The 18,195-nt window shown below is 36.3% G+C and overlaps 1 protein-coding gene across 1 annotated transcript in view; it reads left to right on the top strand.

Moving 5' to 3' along the window:
• Positions 1 to 18,195, top strand: part of LOC117337842 — a 121,625-nt gene that overhangs the window by 69,350 nt on the left and 34,080 nt on the right. The window contains 1 exon segment of the mRNA XM_033898968.1: positions 3,323 to 3,381. Coding sequence (XP_033754859.1) covers positions 3,323 to 3,381 — 59 coding nt within the window.

Consider the following 18,195-nt stretch of genomic DNA (forward strand, 5'->3'; position numbering starts at 1 on the left):
GAGATCTTTATTGTAAATGCTATGTCATTTTGGTGAAATAAAGTTGAATGCAATCTTGTGTATGTAGGTGTGTAAATTTGAGATACTGCAATTAGAGGTAGAAATATATCTAACTACATTATATAAGTTTACTCTTTGGCATTAAAAGGACATTACTTTTATTAGTCTTGATTATTAACTACAGTTTTAGGGTGGTCAGTGTACGTAGAGCAAATGCAAAACATTTGAGCTAGGGCCGGGGTAGCTGCCCACTCACAAGGGTCTTTTCTGGGTACTCCGGGTTACTCTGGTTTTCCTCCCACAGTAAGACTCCCCTCATGCACTCCTGTCATATACTGAACAAAAATGATTATGTAAGTTGAATTAGTTTGTTAACCAACTGTTGAATGAAGACTATAGTATATATAGCCTACAATCAGAACACTATATCCTGTGTCAGTCAAAGGAGGTTACTATTGTTAGTTGATTAGATTAGAGTCGTAATTAACTACTACATATAGAACGTAATGGTTAATAAAACCAGTGTTATCTACAACTGATCTTCCGATGTAGGGTACTCTTGGTGTATACATATGGTATGAATGTTGGCATTGAAATAGGAGCAATTTTATCTTGTTTTGTTTCCAAAATTAGTGATTAATTCCCTATTAAAAATTGGTTTGGTTCTAAATCTGTATTGGAGTTCATGAAGGTCAGGAGTGTATTCGGTCAGGAAGGAAATGCAGAGCTGTTTCATTAGTTTGTTGGGGGTTTTGGCTCCATGTAGTACGTATATAATTGCATGAAATATGTACACATATATTTGTATAAAGCCTATCATGTTTTAATGTTATAATCTTAATTTGGCTCTTTTCCCTTTGAAAGCCTTTTGTTGTTTAATTATGACAGCACTAACTGCAGTTTCTTATAAGTACTGTGGTTGGGTCAATTCATCACTGCACAAAATTGTTTCATTCAGGTAAATTTGAGTGCACCAAAATAAATTTATTTATAGATCTAGGGAGGAGGGAAGTGCTTCAGTAGGTAGTCCATCAAAAACTCTACATATGCATGTACAAAAGTTTTGAGGCATGCACAACTTTTTTTGCTGACAATAAATGCAATAAAACATCCAAAGAAAAAAAAATACAATAAAATATTTCCATTCTGAAACATGAATTCAAATTAAAGTGATGGACCAAATGACACATGCCAGGTACAAATTACCTACCAAAACTTGTAGAAAAGGAAACAAAATTTCAACAAATCAGCTTCCCTTGTATAGTTTCACTCGTCCATACATAGGTATGTGATGTTTTTTGGGCTTCCTAGGATTCAACTGCTTATCAGTTAACATATGGCCTGAAATAAAGCAGACGATGACAGATGGTCAAGTTCTTTGATGCACCTGTAGATTTTTGTGATAGAGAGCTACCTCAGGTAAAATTGTGTGATATTGACACATAAACAAGTGATCTGAAGATATTATCACAGCTATTTTAGTATGTCTGCAGAGTACTGGTTATTTTCTTTATTGACAATGTATAGAGCTGGTAAGAAAACAAACACGACAGTCTGAGATAACAATTAGATGTTACATCGTTAAATATTCTTTGAACTACATACAATTCTACACTGTATGACATAATTTACAGTCAGACAGATTTAGTTATAGTTATATCGGCAACCTTGAGGATTGATCACAAATAATCCATTTAGGGAACTATGATGCACATAAATTGTACGTTGCGTAATACGAGAGTCTTTATGCAGTGGATATGCAATTTTCATAAAGGTGCTGCTACATGTATATATTTTTAATAGCTGGTTTACCTGTAGATTTATACAGGTGTGTAATACATAATAGCCCGTCAGAACATCAATCAGTAATACTGTCTTGATAGAGCGCTCTGTTACTATACAGAAAATGACATCCAGACATATTTTATGTATTTTAATTTATGTTATACTTCATAGGTAATTAAATATATTTCTTGTTTTGATGTTTTATTTCATATTTACGATATAATTATACCTGGTTGTCTAGTCATGACAGCTTACATAACATGTAACATTGGGTGTAGTAGGCTCTGGATCGTACATATCAGTAAAAAGAATGTTTGTGCAGTCTTCTATTTCAAGTCTTTGTTATAGCTTCCTACCATAAATGTCACAGTTGTATAATATATTTATTTGAGTCAAGCTGAAGGAACTCGCTGTAGACTTCAATAACTTGTCTTTATTTACATTTGTACTTGTAGGAGCTTTTACATTTGTGTACATTTCACTCACTACCAAACACTAGTAGATAAGATCACGGAATACCAGGTTATTCAGGGTATGTTATTGATAGCTGTAAAAGATTTGGTTCAACAGAGGAGTTGATATGGGTATTGTACAGGACTAGCACACAACTGGTATAACATATGTTTGCGAGGCTTAAAAAAAATTCAAATGATTTTCAATTCTATGATAACACTAACTTGATCCAGTAACATAATTAAAAATATCCAAAGCTACACGAGAGTTATTAGTTCAATTATCTATCAATTTAAAGAGCAATGTATGTTGTAATTCAAAATATTGTGATAATAACAATGAAGAATCAATTCAAACGACATATTAAATTCTTGAGACCTTGAAGCATACGTCTTTGTACATGGCAGTCATATCTTGTGTAAACCCATTTTCAATTCTTATCCTTCTTTTGATAGAATAATGGATGAGTTATGCTTTAGTTTCTTTAGCCAGATAGTTTGTCCTTCTATATAGCCAGATAGTTTGTCATTCTATATCTATGGACATCATGAATGATGTCATTCACATTTCTCATAATGGTCCAGTATGTAAGTACAATGTGCTTCCAACAAGTACATGTACCAGGGTCAAGGTTTTCTTACTTTTCATGGAAATTTTGCTATTGTTTAACAGCTTTCAGTTCTTCAGGAATTTCCATCAAATTAAATTTTGCAAATAAGATTTCTTGGTGTTTAGGTCAAGATCACCATTATTTTTTATATAAATCTTTGTCATCATCAACTGATCTCCAGTAGGAGACAATTCCATGTACATGACTTTGAAAAAAACACTTAAAATTGAAAATCTTTTCTGCTATAGTGGTATGAATTGTCAGTTTCAATAAGATTCCAGAATTCCTTTCTCTAGTACAAGCTTAAGCTGCTGTACCAGGCTGCTGTACACATATAAAGTGCCTTTGTATGGGCAGTGTACAATGTAGTATGACAGTGTTGAAGGTTTATAAATGTACAATGATGTCATTGTAGTGTGGTACTTAAAATGTTTTGGTTTATAAATGTTAACGATGTTTTGATGATCTTTACAGGAGGAAGAATGCATTGATTTTAAGAACACAACTTACAGTTCGGGTACATGCTGTTATCGGTAAGTACATTAGTTCTTCAAAACTAGGTGATTGTGACCTACATTTCATATCAAAGGCGAAACTATATATAGTACATATATAATGTGGCATGAAACTGACTGTACTGATCGGTAGCAGTGGAACCAGAGGTATTTGCACCTGTATAGTAAATGATATACATGTACAACAGGCTAAGTGATTCCATATGTACCAACAGAATGTGTGTTTATCAACAGAAGGCAAAACAGCAAACGAAACAGTCATTGATGTTCCATGTTATACAGTTCAGTAGAACATAGGAAAGCCAAACCTGTGATGAAAAACAAATATCATTAACAATTATTTTAGTATGACCACTTTTTGGAAACTAAAATTCCAAAGCTTATAAATTGATTTCCCAAAAAATAAACATTTGAAAATAAGAAAATGTTTCCAATGGCAATGAATGTCCCAGTTGAAAAATAGATATATCCCATTGTTATTGGGTTTCTGATTATGCTAAAATTTTCTGATTTCTGGGTTCCATTGACAATTTGTAAGATAATTTATATACACATCAATCAAATGAAGCCATCATTCATTATTAGTTGAATCTTTCACCCCTTCAGGGACTATATCGAACCTGGGATAAGATCCATATAAGTCTTCAAGTCCTCTGCTTACAAAATTTCAAACATTATTGCGGGTTCAACAATGTTCTTATCAAGAAGTTTGTGAGTTGACCTTAGTTCTCCCTAACTGGTGTTTCTTTTTACTTATTCCCACACAGTGGAGACTTATTATCGTATTTCATCCACCATACTGTGTCGGATACAATATGACCATCTACAATATAACATCATCTATTTGTAAAATGTGACGTCATTCAATTCGATTACTTTCACTGTGATATTGCATAAATCATGCATGATGTTTCCCCCCTCGAGAGGGACAAGGAAGTCCTAAATTAGGAAAATCCTGGCTAGGACCTGTCCAGTTGAGAGATGAAAATCCTGGCTAGGACCTGTCCAGTTGAGAGATGAAAATCCTGGCTAGGACCTGTCCAGTTGAGAGATGAAAATCCTGGCTAGGACCTGTCCAGTTGAGAGATGAAAATCCTGGCTAGGACCTGTCCAGTTGGAGTTGAAAATCCTGGCTAGGACCTGTCCAGTTGAGAGACGTATTAATCTGTATATGTTTCTCCTGGCCAAGGCTGTCCTAGATATTCACTGCTGTCTCTGTAGAAGGGAATCTGATATCACTCGGAACAAACAGATCTTGTATTTGTGATTAAACTTTGACAATGGTAATTAAATATTCAGACATTCATGATAGTTTTAATTGTTCTGTCCAGTGAAGCAGAACAAATTGTAGTCACTGCTTTATGTATTACTGGTTGGTTGTGTGTAGATTGTGTGTGGATGTGTAAGAAGATAGGGGAGTATTTATGTATGGGTATTCAGCGAAGATGGGCTCCGAAGGTTGATGTTATAATGTGGTGCAGTGTAAGTTTTATTGATTGACTTGTCATCACCTACTTTAAACCTCATTGCTTTGTCAATAAATCGATAGGAAAGTGATTTATCTCTCCCACCTGTTATATGGGCGTTTTGTGGAGTCGATATCTAGCTGTATACCCTATCAGCTGTGTATGGTTTTGTGGAGTCAATATCTAGCTGTATACCCTATCAGCTGTGTATGGTTTTGTGGAGCCGATATCTAGCTGTATACCCTATCAGCTGTGTATGGTTTTGTGGAGCCGATATCTAGCTGTATACCCTATCAGCTGTGTATGGTTTTGTGAGGACAATCTCTAGCTGTATCAGCTGTGAAGTTTTCAATCTCTTTTCATATTAAAGGTGAATTACACCTGTGGTGCCAAGAAACCTTTTGGAACTGTTTTTTTTCAACACCTTCACTTTTGTTCGCAAGTTTCTGATTAATTTGTTTTTACTGCTGGATTCAAATAAAGATAGTCTTGATGTGATAGGGTTTTTAAACTTCCAAGATTTTATTCTTTTAGGATTGATGAGTAAGTTTACTTTTAGTATCCTGAGCTTTGACTGTATATATAGATTAAGGTGATATATATACTCCACTCTACTTTGTGACCCCTCCTCCCTCTCCTCCAAGCCACTCTACTTTGTGACCCCTCCTCCCTCTCCTCCAAGCCACTCTACTTTGTGACCCCTCCTCCCTCTCCTACAAGCTGTTATTCAGTGTTGTAATATTAATGTAGACATTCCCCAATAATCTCAGGAGAGATATAGTGACTAAAACCAATACTCATCTCGAGGAGAAAGTCTAGGTGTATGTCAACAATATAACATGTCTCATGTCTTTGTTAGGTTCATGTAGAGGGACCTGTAATGGCTATAGGTGTCAAAGATGGCCCTGAAAACAGGAATTGGGACTATGATCCATAGACCAGGGTGAAAAATGTATAAAATATAAAAGATTTTCAGCTTTTCTTCAAACTGTACTGTTATTAAATGTTGCTGAAGTATATATTTGGAGATGTTGTCAGCTGTTAACAGAACCTGCAGAACAGGTACAAGTGGGTGAAGGTATATGATGTCAGGTGTGTGATGGGTCGTGAAGGTACCAATTATCCTCACATAATAGGGGTGTGACGCCTTGACTGTTGATGTTAGCTTTTATTTTGGACGTTAGCAAGACGTCACACTATTAAATGTCACGATCTGAACACATAGTGATGTAAGAAACCTATGGAAATGTGTGAACCCACTGAAAAGTTCTTTGTAGGAGGGAGTCTTATAAATAGGTGTATGATCTCATCCTGTCTTTCGGTTAATGTTAATTAAATCAGGTGGGGCAGGTAAAACGTACCTTACCTGTACAACACAGATGGTCTGGGTGACTGAGGAATGCCTCTGTTTACGAAGCAACATCTCCAATAAAATAAATCTCTTAATTCATTGAATGGTTTTGTTTATGTAGACTTGTTTGTAGATAATGTACTTTAAGGAATTTCTGCGTCGTAATATATCATCTTTTCATTGTGCTTTGAAATTGTCAGAACATGAGATCATTTTGCGTGCTAGATGTCAAATTATTCCTTTGATATTCAGGAAAAGAATTTATATATCTATTATATGTAAAGTTCTATTGTATCATAAATGACTGAGTCATTTTGGACTTGATACAATTATGTTATAACTAACTGAAAATAACAACAGTTTATAAATCAAAAGAGGAAAATGTAATTAAAAACTCAGGGTCAGTGATGTGATGGATTCCAACACATATTAACACTGACAGTTAATTAGGGATCAACTGTCACTGACAAAAAATTACTTAGAGGTTTGTTTTTTACAACCTGTCTGGGAAGTTTGAACAGGTGTCCTCTCTAATCAATCAAAGAGTAACAAGGTAAGATTATTAGGGCTTTGACAGTTATAGATCACATGATTCATTTGACTTAAGATTTGTAGATATAAATACAAAAGAAAAGAGTACAATAGATATACTTTTGACAGATGCTAGAGCACAAATTTTGATTTACCTTTGACTATATATCAATGTTGGAATTTATAAAAATAAACTATTTGTAAAGTGTTGGCAATTTTAAGTCTGTTCTGATAAGTAATGGGATGGAAACAAATTTGAAGTGCTATATAATAAAATCTAATTTTTACACGGCTCTTTCTATAGTTGTCATGAATCTCAAAGAGGAGATATATGCTGTTGTATTGTAGTTGATTGATAGGCTTCCCATGCATGGTTCACAATATCTGTCAGGATGTAGGTATTATACCATTCTTGGAACATTTGTATGCAATATGTGGTCTGGACCACGATTTGTGGAAGTCTAGATAAGGTTTTAGTTTGTGGACATTTCTCCAAGTGTCTCGGTGGTGGGATGCTGGTCTTGATGGTCTGGGTCGGTGGGATGCTGGTCTTGATGGTCTGGACCACAGACAGAGGGAGGGGGGTCAATCATCCAGTCCCTTATGGGGGAGGTCAATCATCCAGTCTCTTGGTGGGATGCTGGTCTTGATGGTCTGGACCACAGACAAGAGGGAGGGGGGTCAATCATCCAGTCCCTTAGGGGGGAGGTCAATCATCCAGTCTCTTGGTGGGAGGCTTGGCTTGATGGTCTGGACCACAGACAGAGGAGTTGGAGGTCATGGTCAATCATCCAGTCCCTTAGGGGGGAGGTCAATCATTCAGTCTCTTGGTGGGATGCCAGTTTGATGGCTTCCTTTATGACAGGTGATAAAACACCTTCAGTACCTGATACAGGTAGATTATACTACCTTAGAGGTCTATATTGTGTACTGGAGTAGATTTATCAGGTATTTGGTCTCCCATTGTGTACCTATTGATCAGAGAGAGCTGTTACAGGACATTAACAGTATACTCACTATCCAGGTATATACCACAGTACACACACTTTGTTGTTGAACCTGTCCCTGATAATTTGTATATTTGTATGAGGAGAGAGCAGGATAGGTTTATAGCTGTGTAGCCAAGAGATTCACACCTGGCCACAGGTAAATGCTGTGATTATATAGGTACACCTTTCCAGCCAACAGATATCTTATCATAGAATTAAGGATGAAGATAGCCTAGTTTTTTCCTTGACTGAATTTTGTTAGCATAAAAGATTGGGAAATAATTATGAAATTGGTTGTTAAAATAGATTTTGAAATTTGACTGTCTTTGGCTTCAATTAAATATCACAGTTCAATTTATGATGCCTTTTGACTTGCACTTCCTGCTCGTCCTTAAGCTATAGACCTAATCAGCTGTATCCAATATGCTCTGTTATTGCTATTTGAAATTCAATTTAAAATGAAATTGAAAACTACCATTAGATATATAAAAGTGCCTATCCCAACCACCTAGGCCATATATTAAAGGTACTTGATACATCCACCAGCTATGTCGTCCATATTACCATTGTTCCTTATAGCTGTACAGACAAGACTATGTAAGAACTGATACACTACATTTTTATACAAGTTTCTATACAGTTTGTGCTGGTGTGTGTAGAAATCCAGTAAGGGATTGACCGGATTACTACAAAATAGTTCCTACTGCTTGCCAAATATGTAATCCCTTATCGCCAAATATGTAATCCCTTATTCAATCAGTATTTTAGGTCAATCAGTGTCACAGGATATCACTAGTTCTATAAATAGTGTCCAAAAGTTTGTCCCCATGTTTGACTATAGAGAGAATGTATGTAAACATTGGAGAAGTGAGTTGGTCTGGTGTCTGATTATCAGTGTACATATACACAGCCAGATAGATGTGACATGACATTCTAATTTAAAGACATTTATGTATTACTGATTTGTCTGAACTCTTGAAAAGATCTGATTCTTAAATAAATAAAAAATAAAACTCCAGGCATTTTATTATTACATTACACTAAAACCTGTGTGTAAAGATTACTGCTAATTCTGTTATAATGTTTCATTATCCTGTTTTACTTTATCTTTCTAACTGTTATAAAGAATTCATTCAAACTGAATTTTGAATCTAGATTGCAACACAAGTTATAAAATGTTTGATATCAGTATGAAACTTGTCTAGACGATTGCTTGGACAAACACTAGATTCAGAATAAAGAATAAAACACTTTGTCACGTATATTTTATAAAGACTTGTAAGATTGGGTGACATATATACACTTTGTCACATGTATTTTATAAGATAAGGTGACAAAATGCTGATAAATGTTGATTGTATGTGTTCACAAACTGCCAAGGTCACAGATTGTGGTAGAAGTTTAATTTGGAGAATTTATATTCCACTTACTGCAATGTAAGCAGAATTTAGAACTATCTCATTTCTGCATGGTGACCATGTTAACTCGTATGTGCATGCATACACAAATTACTAATTTTCATGAAGAAAATATTTTCACAAAGTTAACTTCTATGTCTTTTTTTGTATTGTACTACAAAAGCCAATGTAGGAAAATCAATTTGATTACTTAATTCTATCAATACAACTGAATATGTTTCCCTTTATCTTAGAATGTTCCTCAATGTACTTTAGGGCAAGAATCAAAAGCTACATAAGACAAGACACCTATTCAAGGGGGAAAATGTTATAATGCCTTAATGACCACTTGGAATACCTGATGGACAGTAGCCTTGATGAAAGATAAACAGATTATAAGTGTCCCATCACCATTCTCTGTTTGTTTTGGCAAAATAGACTGGATATGTTCCAGAATCTGCAGCCAGGCTCAGCTAAGAATTTTCCAGCCTCGCCCTACTTTGTAACATTAAAATGTGTGTAAACAGCAAATTCTTATTTAAAGCTTGGTTTTTGATAGGTATATTAGGAATATGATGACAGATTATGTATAATTGTGAACATAAATGCTTGTTCTACTTTGATCAGAATATAAATTAAATGGCTGTAATATCTAAAATAGTTTTGTTTCGATCACGTGAAGATATAAAACAGCGAGTTTGTCCGATTTGTTAAGTACAGTTTTATAAACATGCACATTTCTTGTCTCCTATGATGTAATTTATCATACAAAAAACACTGAACATGGGGCAGATGGAATAAAAACAATGATAAATTTTCTTACTTGAAATGATAACAAAGATATCCAAATATGCAAGGCTAGCATGTTTTCTGGGTTTTTGAAAGCCTTAGAGGACATCTGTACATACATTGAACATCCAACATGGGGTGAAGGAATATTGTCCATGTTGTCACTTGGCGGGTTTGGACACTGGTGTTTGGAGGGAAATCCTGACTAGTTAGAGGTACAGCTGCTGAGACCAGACAGACAGATAGATGTTATCTAATTTTATGCATGGTTAACACCAGGCTTCATCTCTGTTCAACCAGAAAAGTTTTCAGGATATCCCTATCCATTTGTTTTATAGCCGTATTGGGAGGAAGTACATACTTGGGACTCCAACCAGAGTATAATTAAGACATTCACCTCTACCAGCGATTAAATGCCCACTTACCAATGAATTGGATTTTAGTATAAAATACGTGTTAGCAGAGTAGACTTGACAATGTTCTGGTTATTTTCAGAGAAAAAGTTCAAGGATATTTAATACTGTAAATAGTCAAAAAGAGATATTGATCATTTGTGACCTTATCTGTAAAAATCTTCTAAGAAATATCTACCAGCATGTCCGAAACTATTGCTGAGCATGTTAAAATCCAAGCAATTAAATTTACCCATGGGAAATAACAGGCAGGGGATGTGAAAATGGTCACATCTGATTGATTTCCTGTGGTCAAGCCTGAGTGAATTTTGCAGGGATGGAAGGTCACACTTGATCGACTTGTTGGTGTGTGGTAGAATCTGGACTTTATTATAACTGTCAAACACAGAATACTCTATAATCCTGTATAAGCTATTAATACTGTATATTTTCTGAAAAGTTAAAATTCAGATCTAATCTACTTGATGAAAGGTTTAAGATAAAAAAAAAAGAATACAGTACAATTATCTCGATCAATATTGAATTAGATTAAAACAAATCTTCTGTAAGTCATTATTTGTAGGTTGCCCAAGACTGGTGAAGCATTACTAGTTTCCTACAAGTTTGTGGTGTAAGGTTATGAAGTAGAGCTAGAATCGTGCAAATGAGAAAATGAACTTATTTGAAGTCCTTTCAACCTGAAGAGTTTTGAGCATTATAGCCATGTTCAAAATTACAGAAGTTGTTGATATATACATTGACTTGCATTAATCATCACAACATCTCAGGCAACATAGCATGGTAGAGGAGGATGTTCTCCTTTGTAACAGACAACTCTTTTCAATTAAATAGTTTTCTAGGTATTAGTGTTGGTAGGAGCGGTGGGATATAGAAAACTAGGACTATATGGGCGACGCAGCTTGAGGTGCAGACTATCAAAGACAGTCAGCTTCCTTGGAGCTATTGGCTAGGGTGGCAGATGATAAAACAGCTGATAGTAAAACTCATATTTCCTGTATTATATTTATCTACAGCTGTTGTAGAAAACCACAGACAGCTATATTCCAGGACTGGTAAACAGCTAAATACAGAAGGTCAGGATAAGTCACATTAGGGGGTGCCATCTTCTCTGACATACACGGGGCACGTACCCCATTATCATGTTGCTACTGCTGACATTACCGGAATGTAAGTAAAATGTATGTAAAACAGATGATGACAAGCCTATACAAAGATGGGGGATCAATACTTCTCGTCATTATAGCCAGGATGATTTAAGACCCCAGGCCAAAACAGCAGTAACAGACTGGGGATTAGAAAGAAAATCTAGACGCATCAAATGACACAAGGTGTTGATGAGAAAATCTCTTAGGTTTATGTACAGTAGTCAATAAGCTATTAGTACCCTCTACACTATTATAGAAATCCAAATCTCAATGTTTTCCAAGATTGAAAATACACCAACATGTAAATTCAAATGTAATGGGAATTTTGACCATTTCAAGTTTTAGTTATAAACAAAATCTGAAGTAAATTTGCCTCTTCAAGATCAATGAATGCATATTCAACACTGACATATCTTTTTTTAAGCAGAACTTTATCAAGGCAGTTGACCTTTCGAGGTCAAGAAAGGTTATCAAAGGTCAAAGTAAAATCTCTGGGAATCTCGGCACCATTCAGTCGGCACCAATCATAATCATTGGTTTCACTGCAGTGGCTGTTCTGTTAATTCATTTACATATACATTTTCAGCATGTAGAATCATTCAGTAGTTCAGTCTTTGCTCAAGGTCAAATAGGTTATGTTGTTTAGGAAATAAGATGTGACAGTTAGCATAGCCTTGAACAGTAGCAGTGTTATCACTGACATACATGTCTGTAATTCAGCAGTTTATCTGACCATGACTCCCCATGTTTCAATGAAGACACTGCAGTAAGACCTGTCATTTAAATCAAGTATTTTATCTGGGTTCGTGGGATGCAATTTCAAACTTGATGTTAGTACATAAACATGCACTTTGTGACAAGTTTAATATGGAGTATACACGTAACTACAGTTACCAATCCTTCTGTCTGCACAACAGCTCCTTTACCATCATGACCATGGCAATGATAAGACTTGCATCTGTGAGAGAGAGAGGGAAAAAAACAGGAGACAAAATCAAATAAATATACAGGAATACTGATATCTTGTGATTCATTTCTGTTCTGACAGTCAGCTGTTGCATAAGAAGAAATACAAAATGCACAAACAGATGTTTTGAGTATGGTGTACTGGTACCCCTTATTCTCAAGAGAACTATAAAATGTAGTAGAGTATATAAGAGAGTGCACATCTGTCAGGCAAAATGGTCTTATAGGAGTATGTAGATTCTGACCACTGGTATGTACAGTGTCCATGGTAACAGCCATGTTGGTGTAGCTTGATGTAGACCATATGATGTAAGGATGTTAACGATAATGATACTCATGTATACTGATATTTATACATCCACCATCTTGTAAAAATCATGATAACTAGAATATATACCAACTGGTTCTGTCCTGGTCATTGGGTCAGTACAGTCAGATGATACAACAGGTGTTGGATTCTGTGATACATTACGGCTCCAGATCAGGTTTGGGGATTCAAGTATTGGTAAAGTTTGGCCCCCTGTCTCCAGAACATAAAAATAAATGAAATCGAGCTTAATGATTTCAGTTTCAAGGATATGTCTGATTCTAGAGTTTACAGTTAGAGGTAGATAATCTAGTATAATAATTTAGCTGAAAATTTCTTAACTGGTGGCCAGTCTAGTATTGGTAAGGCAGTGTTGGGGATTAGGTATTCCTACTTGGGGGCTGGTGGCCAGTCTATAGTAATGGTAAGGCAGTGTTGGGGATTAGGTATTCTTACTTGGGGGCTGGTGGCCAGTCTATAGTATTGGTAAGGCAGTGTTGGGGATTAGGTATTCTTACATGGGGCTGGTGGCCAGTCTAGTATTGGTAAGGCAGTGTTGGGGATTAGGTATTCTTACTTGGGGGCTGGTGGTCAGTCTAGTATTGGTAAGGCAGTGTTGGGGATTAGGTATTCTTACTTGGGGCTGGTGGTCAGTCTAGTATTGGTAAGGCAGTGTTGGGGATTAGGTATTCTTACTTGGGGGCTGGTGGCCAGTCTAGTATTGGTAAGGCAGTGTTGGGGATTAGGTATTCTTACTTGGGGGCTGGTGGCCAGTCTATAGTATTGGTAAGGCAGTGTTGGGGATTAGGTATTCTTACTTGGGGGCTGGTGGCCAGTCTATAGTATTGGTAAGGCAGTGTTGGGGATTCTAGTATTCCTACTTGGGGGCTGGTGGTCAGTCTAGTATTGGTAAGGCAGTATATAAGGCAGTGTTGGGGATTAGGTATTCCTACTTTAGGGCTGGTGGTCAGTCTAGTATTGGAAAGGCAGTGTTGGGGATTCTAGTATTCCTACTTTGGGGCTGGTGGTCAGTCTATTGGAAAGGCAGTGTTGGGGATTCTAGTATTCCTACTTTGGGGCTGGTGGTCAGTCTATTGGAAAGGCAGTGTTGGGGATTCTAAGTACTGAGTATTGGTAAGGCAGTGTTGGGGATTCATTCTAGCTACTGGTAAGGTTCCTTTGAGTGTCTTGGTGTTAACATCCATGGCTGATAAATACACAGGTCCTGGCCAGAAATAGATACATCTGTAACTGTTAAGTAATAAATTCTTCCAATCTGGATGAGGGTCCTGACACTGGCAGGAAATGATGCTAACACCAGGGAACTACACATTATCTTCTCTATAGCTTCTGTCCCATACATCATCTATAAACATATCTACATAGCTGTCATGTCAATGAGAGCAAACTTAATGAACAGCATTTTTCTTATGTAGTTTATATTTATATATAATTATAAGAGATTCTGAAGTAACAGATGAGCATGCATCCTTCTATGTTTCTTGGTAAACTTACAGAAGGCAGTATATCCTCCTTGGGTGTATTCAGTTTTGACTCGGTAAACTTACAGAAGGCAGTATATCCTCCTTGGGTGTATTCAGTTTTGACTCGGTAAACTTACAGAAGGCAGTATATCCTCCTTGGGTGTATTCAGTTTTGACTCGGTAAACTTACAGAAGGCAGTATATCCTCCTTGGGTGTATTCAGTTTTGACTCGGTAAACTTACAGAAGGCAGTATATCCTCCTTGGGTGTATTCAGTTTTGACTCGGTAAACTTACAGAAGGCAGTATATCCTCCTTGGGTGTATTCAGTTTTGACTCGGTAAACTTACAGAAGGCAGTATATCCTCCTTGGGTGTATTCAGTTTTGACTCGGTAAACTTACAGAAGGCAGTATATCCTCCTTGGGTGTATTCAGTTTTGACTCGGTAAACTTACAGAAGGCAGTATATCCTCCTTGGGTGTATTCAGTTTTGACTCGGTAAACTTACAGAAGGCAGTATATCCTCCTTGGGTGTATTCAGTTTTGACTCAAGGCTCCTGACCAAGTTGATGTCTGTTTACATTATAAGCATGCTAAGACTGGATGTGGGTGGAGATGTTGAAGTTTTTATGGTACACAAATACATGTTAGTATAAACTTGTAAAAGCCAAGGTTGTTGTTTAGCTACTTCATTGTTTACATTGTTTGCTGTTAGAGCAGGCAGTTACAGAACACATACATGTTCCAGTGCACACCTGTGATAACCCATACCGTATTTATCCTGCGATTTGAGGGACTCGGAGAAAAGATGGGCTTATTGAAGCACACACCTGCGATAACCTATACCGTATTTATCCTGCGATTTAAGGGACTCGGTTTAATTATTACCAGGCATGGATGGGTTTTTAGCCTGATAAGTACGGTACATACTCAGTATGGGATTGAAGCAATTTTACAAAACTAATATATAACTCTCAATAACTATAATTTATTAGGATAGTCTACACCAGTTGTATAATACAGATATACACCGCTAGGTTTCTATATAATATATCTATTATAAGACTGTCTAGAAATACTTACTGTGAACAGTAACTTAAAATATGAGGATTGCTGATATGTTTTAAGGAACAGACGTGTTTGATATGGGAGTGGAAGAGAGGTTATTGATGTGCTATATGGACTCTACCTTCCAGTGATAAGGCTGAGATGGCTATCCTACAATGTTTATGGTTATCATAATCACAACATCAGGATGCTGGCTATCTTATTTAGAATGTAGCAGATTGATACAAGGACATAGCTGGGTGATAAGTTATCACAGTAAGGAGTTATGGACAGTGTTAGTACAGATAGGTATATAGACCTGTTGGATCTCCAAGTTTTATATTTAGAATACACTTCATATTTTTTCTGTTTATCTTACAAGATGGAAGTTGTGAAATTAGAATTTAACTGGTCGATTATCTTTAAGTTCTGGGATTTTTTAAACTATAAAGTAATCAATTTAGCATTCCCGTGATCAATATATGGAGTCTGGCCAAATCTAAGTCTATGGAATCCACAAACCTGTATTACAAACCTATATGTGAGGTATGGGAGTCCACTGTATGTTTACATCAATGTTTGATGTACATTATAAAGGGTTAAACACCTATGTCTAGACCTTTATGTCTTTGAGAAAGTAGAACAGCTAAAAGTACTCTACAGTTATAGGTTATGTATATATAATGGTCCCCTGACCAGGTCATTTGCCTGGTTTTTATTGATTAAATATATACAATGTATATGAATAATTTGGTTGACCACAGTTCTCTTGTTAGTCTGTCTGATGTAAATAAATGGGATTTACAAAAGAAGAGTCCATTTCTTCTACCAATGTCTGACAGTCAAGTTAAGGCCACTGTATGGTTTACACTTCATAAAGTACTTAGTAAAGCGGGACTTAATTGTAACATTATTGAGTAAGAGTTTGTCTTGGAGTCATAACACACACACAGGAAATCCCCCCAGGTCGTTCCCAAGCCGGGTAATCTGTTAGTCCAGTCTATATGGGGTGCTAATGTACCCAGTAGAGTATACCATTAGCCTGGTCAAACCTATTATATACTTTAAAGGCTAAATTCTGCTTCAATATTGGCTTTTTCACTCATATCAGTACTAAAAGAACTTATGTCCACAACTTAAAGTTAGATACACTGGAAAGGTTTTGACCCATTGTACAGATCCATTTATATACATTTTTGTATATAAAAACTCTTAACATTTGGAATCTTAACGTGAGAGTAATACAGAGAGAAGTAGCATGTATGTGTCAATATTTTATATGGTAAAAACACATCTAAAATCTTGAAGGTGTCACCGTGTCAGTTTTACCCTTGAGAGTTGTTTATTTCCTATCTATGACAGGAGCCATAGAAATGGATTATCATTGTAACCACTATCCAAAGTTGGATCTCAAATTTAGAGGTGTTGTCGGGGGATTTTGCACTATTATTTTCATCCAACACGATAAATGGCACATGTGTAATGTCAAAAGTAACATGGGTGTATTGCATGTTGGTACCAGCTTCTTTTAATAGTGGTTTGGTACCAATGTTTTTCAGCATTGCATGACTGTGTGGGTGTTGTGTACTAAAATATGCCCCGAGAATCATCCACAAGTGTCTTGAGACATTTCATTCCTATTGCTGGAATCCAAAAGGGATGCCAACGAAGTGATGATGCAGAGTATCGGAAGAGAAAGTGCTAAAGACTGAATCACTGGTACTTGACACAATGTAATAATAACTAGAACCATTCTGTTACGTCAGTGGTGTTGTGTTGATCAGGGCAACCACATGTTAACTCTTTACGTACTCATTCAAATTTCGCGGTCGCTACCGGAAGTGAATGCTGGGTAGGTCCTTTGTGTTTTGGAGCATATGGCTATCACATCAGACGTCGATAAAACGATCTTTTACTGATCTTTTACTGTTGTATAATGCTTAATATTAAATGAAGTTTATCATATGGAACAAGTACTGAGTACGGAAACTCTTTTACCCAAATTTTCCTTTAAAATACAGCGAAATCACCAGGCAGAATCGCGGGAAATGACATGTTGATCGGCACATGTGTCACACGTGTGTAAGAAATCACGCAGTTAAAACATCGTTTTTTCGGTGTGTAAAAATATTTTACGTATTTCTTACTTATTTTGATGATAAACGTTACTCAATTATATATATATTATCGTTTTTAATTGTTTTATTGTGTTTAAAACCTCAACAATCTCGCAGAAAACGAAAGTAAATTTGAGGCCGCCATTTTGTAGCTATGTAAACAACTCGGCATGAACCGGCGGAATTCTTTGAAATAGACAATCTTAACGAATGAATATGCTTCTGGTACGTAAAATATACCATCAATACAATATTTACATCGCTTTTTATTTCCTAAAAACATCATTTCCGTGTCAATTCCTTCGTATGACTATGCTAAACCAGCAAGTAATATCAACATCTTTCGCGATGTTTTATGACGATTTGAGTCGTCACAAAGGATGGAAGGCATGTTAATTGTGACGTGTGTAGTCGTCATGAAGGATACAAGAGCACGTTTTTGTGACGTCTGTAGTCGTCGTGAGTACAGAAAGAGTTAAACTATGGTGCTGTTTGATCCTCTCAGAATCTGTTTCCTGAGTTGCTGTTCCATTTGGCTATGTCCTCTAGTGTAACTGTTGTCTGTGATGTAACAATTAACAGTGTCTACATTGCTTTATATACCATCCACTAAATTACTTAGGGGACTCAAGGTCGGTAAAAACCCAATAATGGTAATAGTTCTGTACACAATTCATGAGACCATTATTAACTAGTATACTCATCAACCTTAACTAACATACAGTATTTATCTTGCTACATGCCCATGTCTGATAATAAGCCCATCCTTGTCTTCAGGCCAGTAAAACTGCTAAATTGTCTCCGATTAGCCCACCCACTATTTTGTGTTA

Source organism: Pecten maximus, chromosome 11, assembly GCF_902652985.1.
Source record: "Pecten maximus chromosome 11, xPecMax1.1, whole genome shotgun sequence".
Classification (NCBI taxonomy): Eukaryota; Metazoa; Mollusca; class Bivalvia; order Pectinida; family Pectinidae; genus Pecten; species Pecten maximus.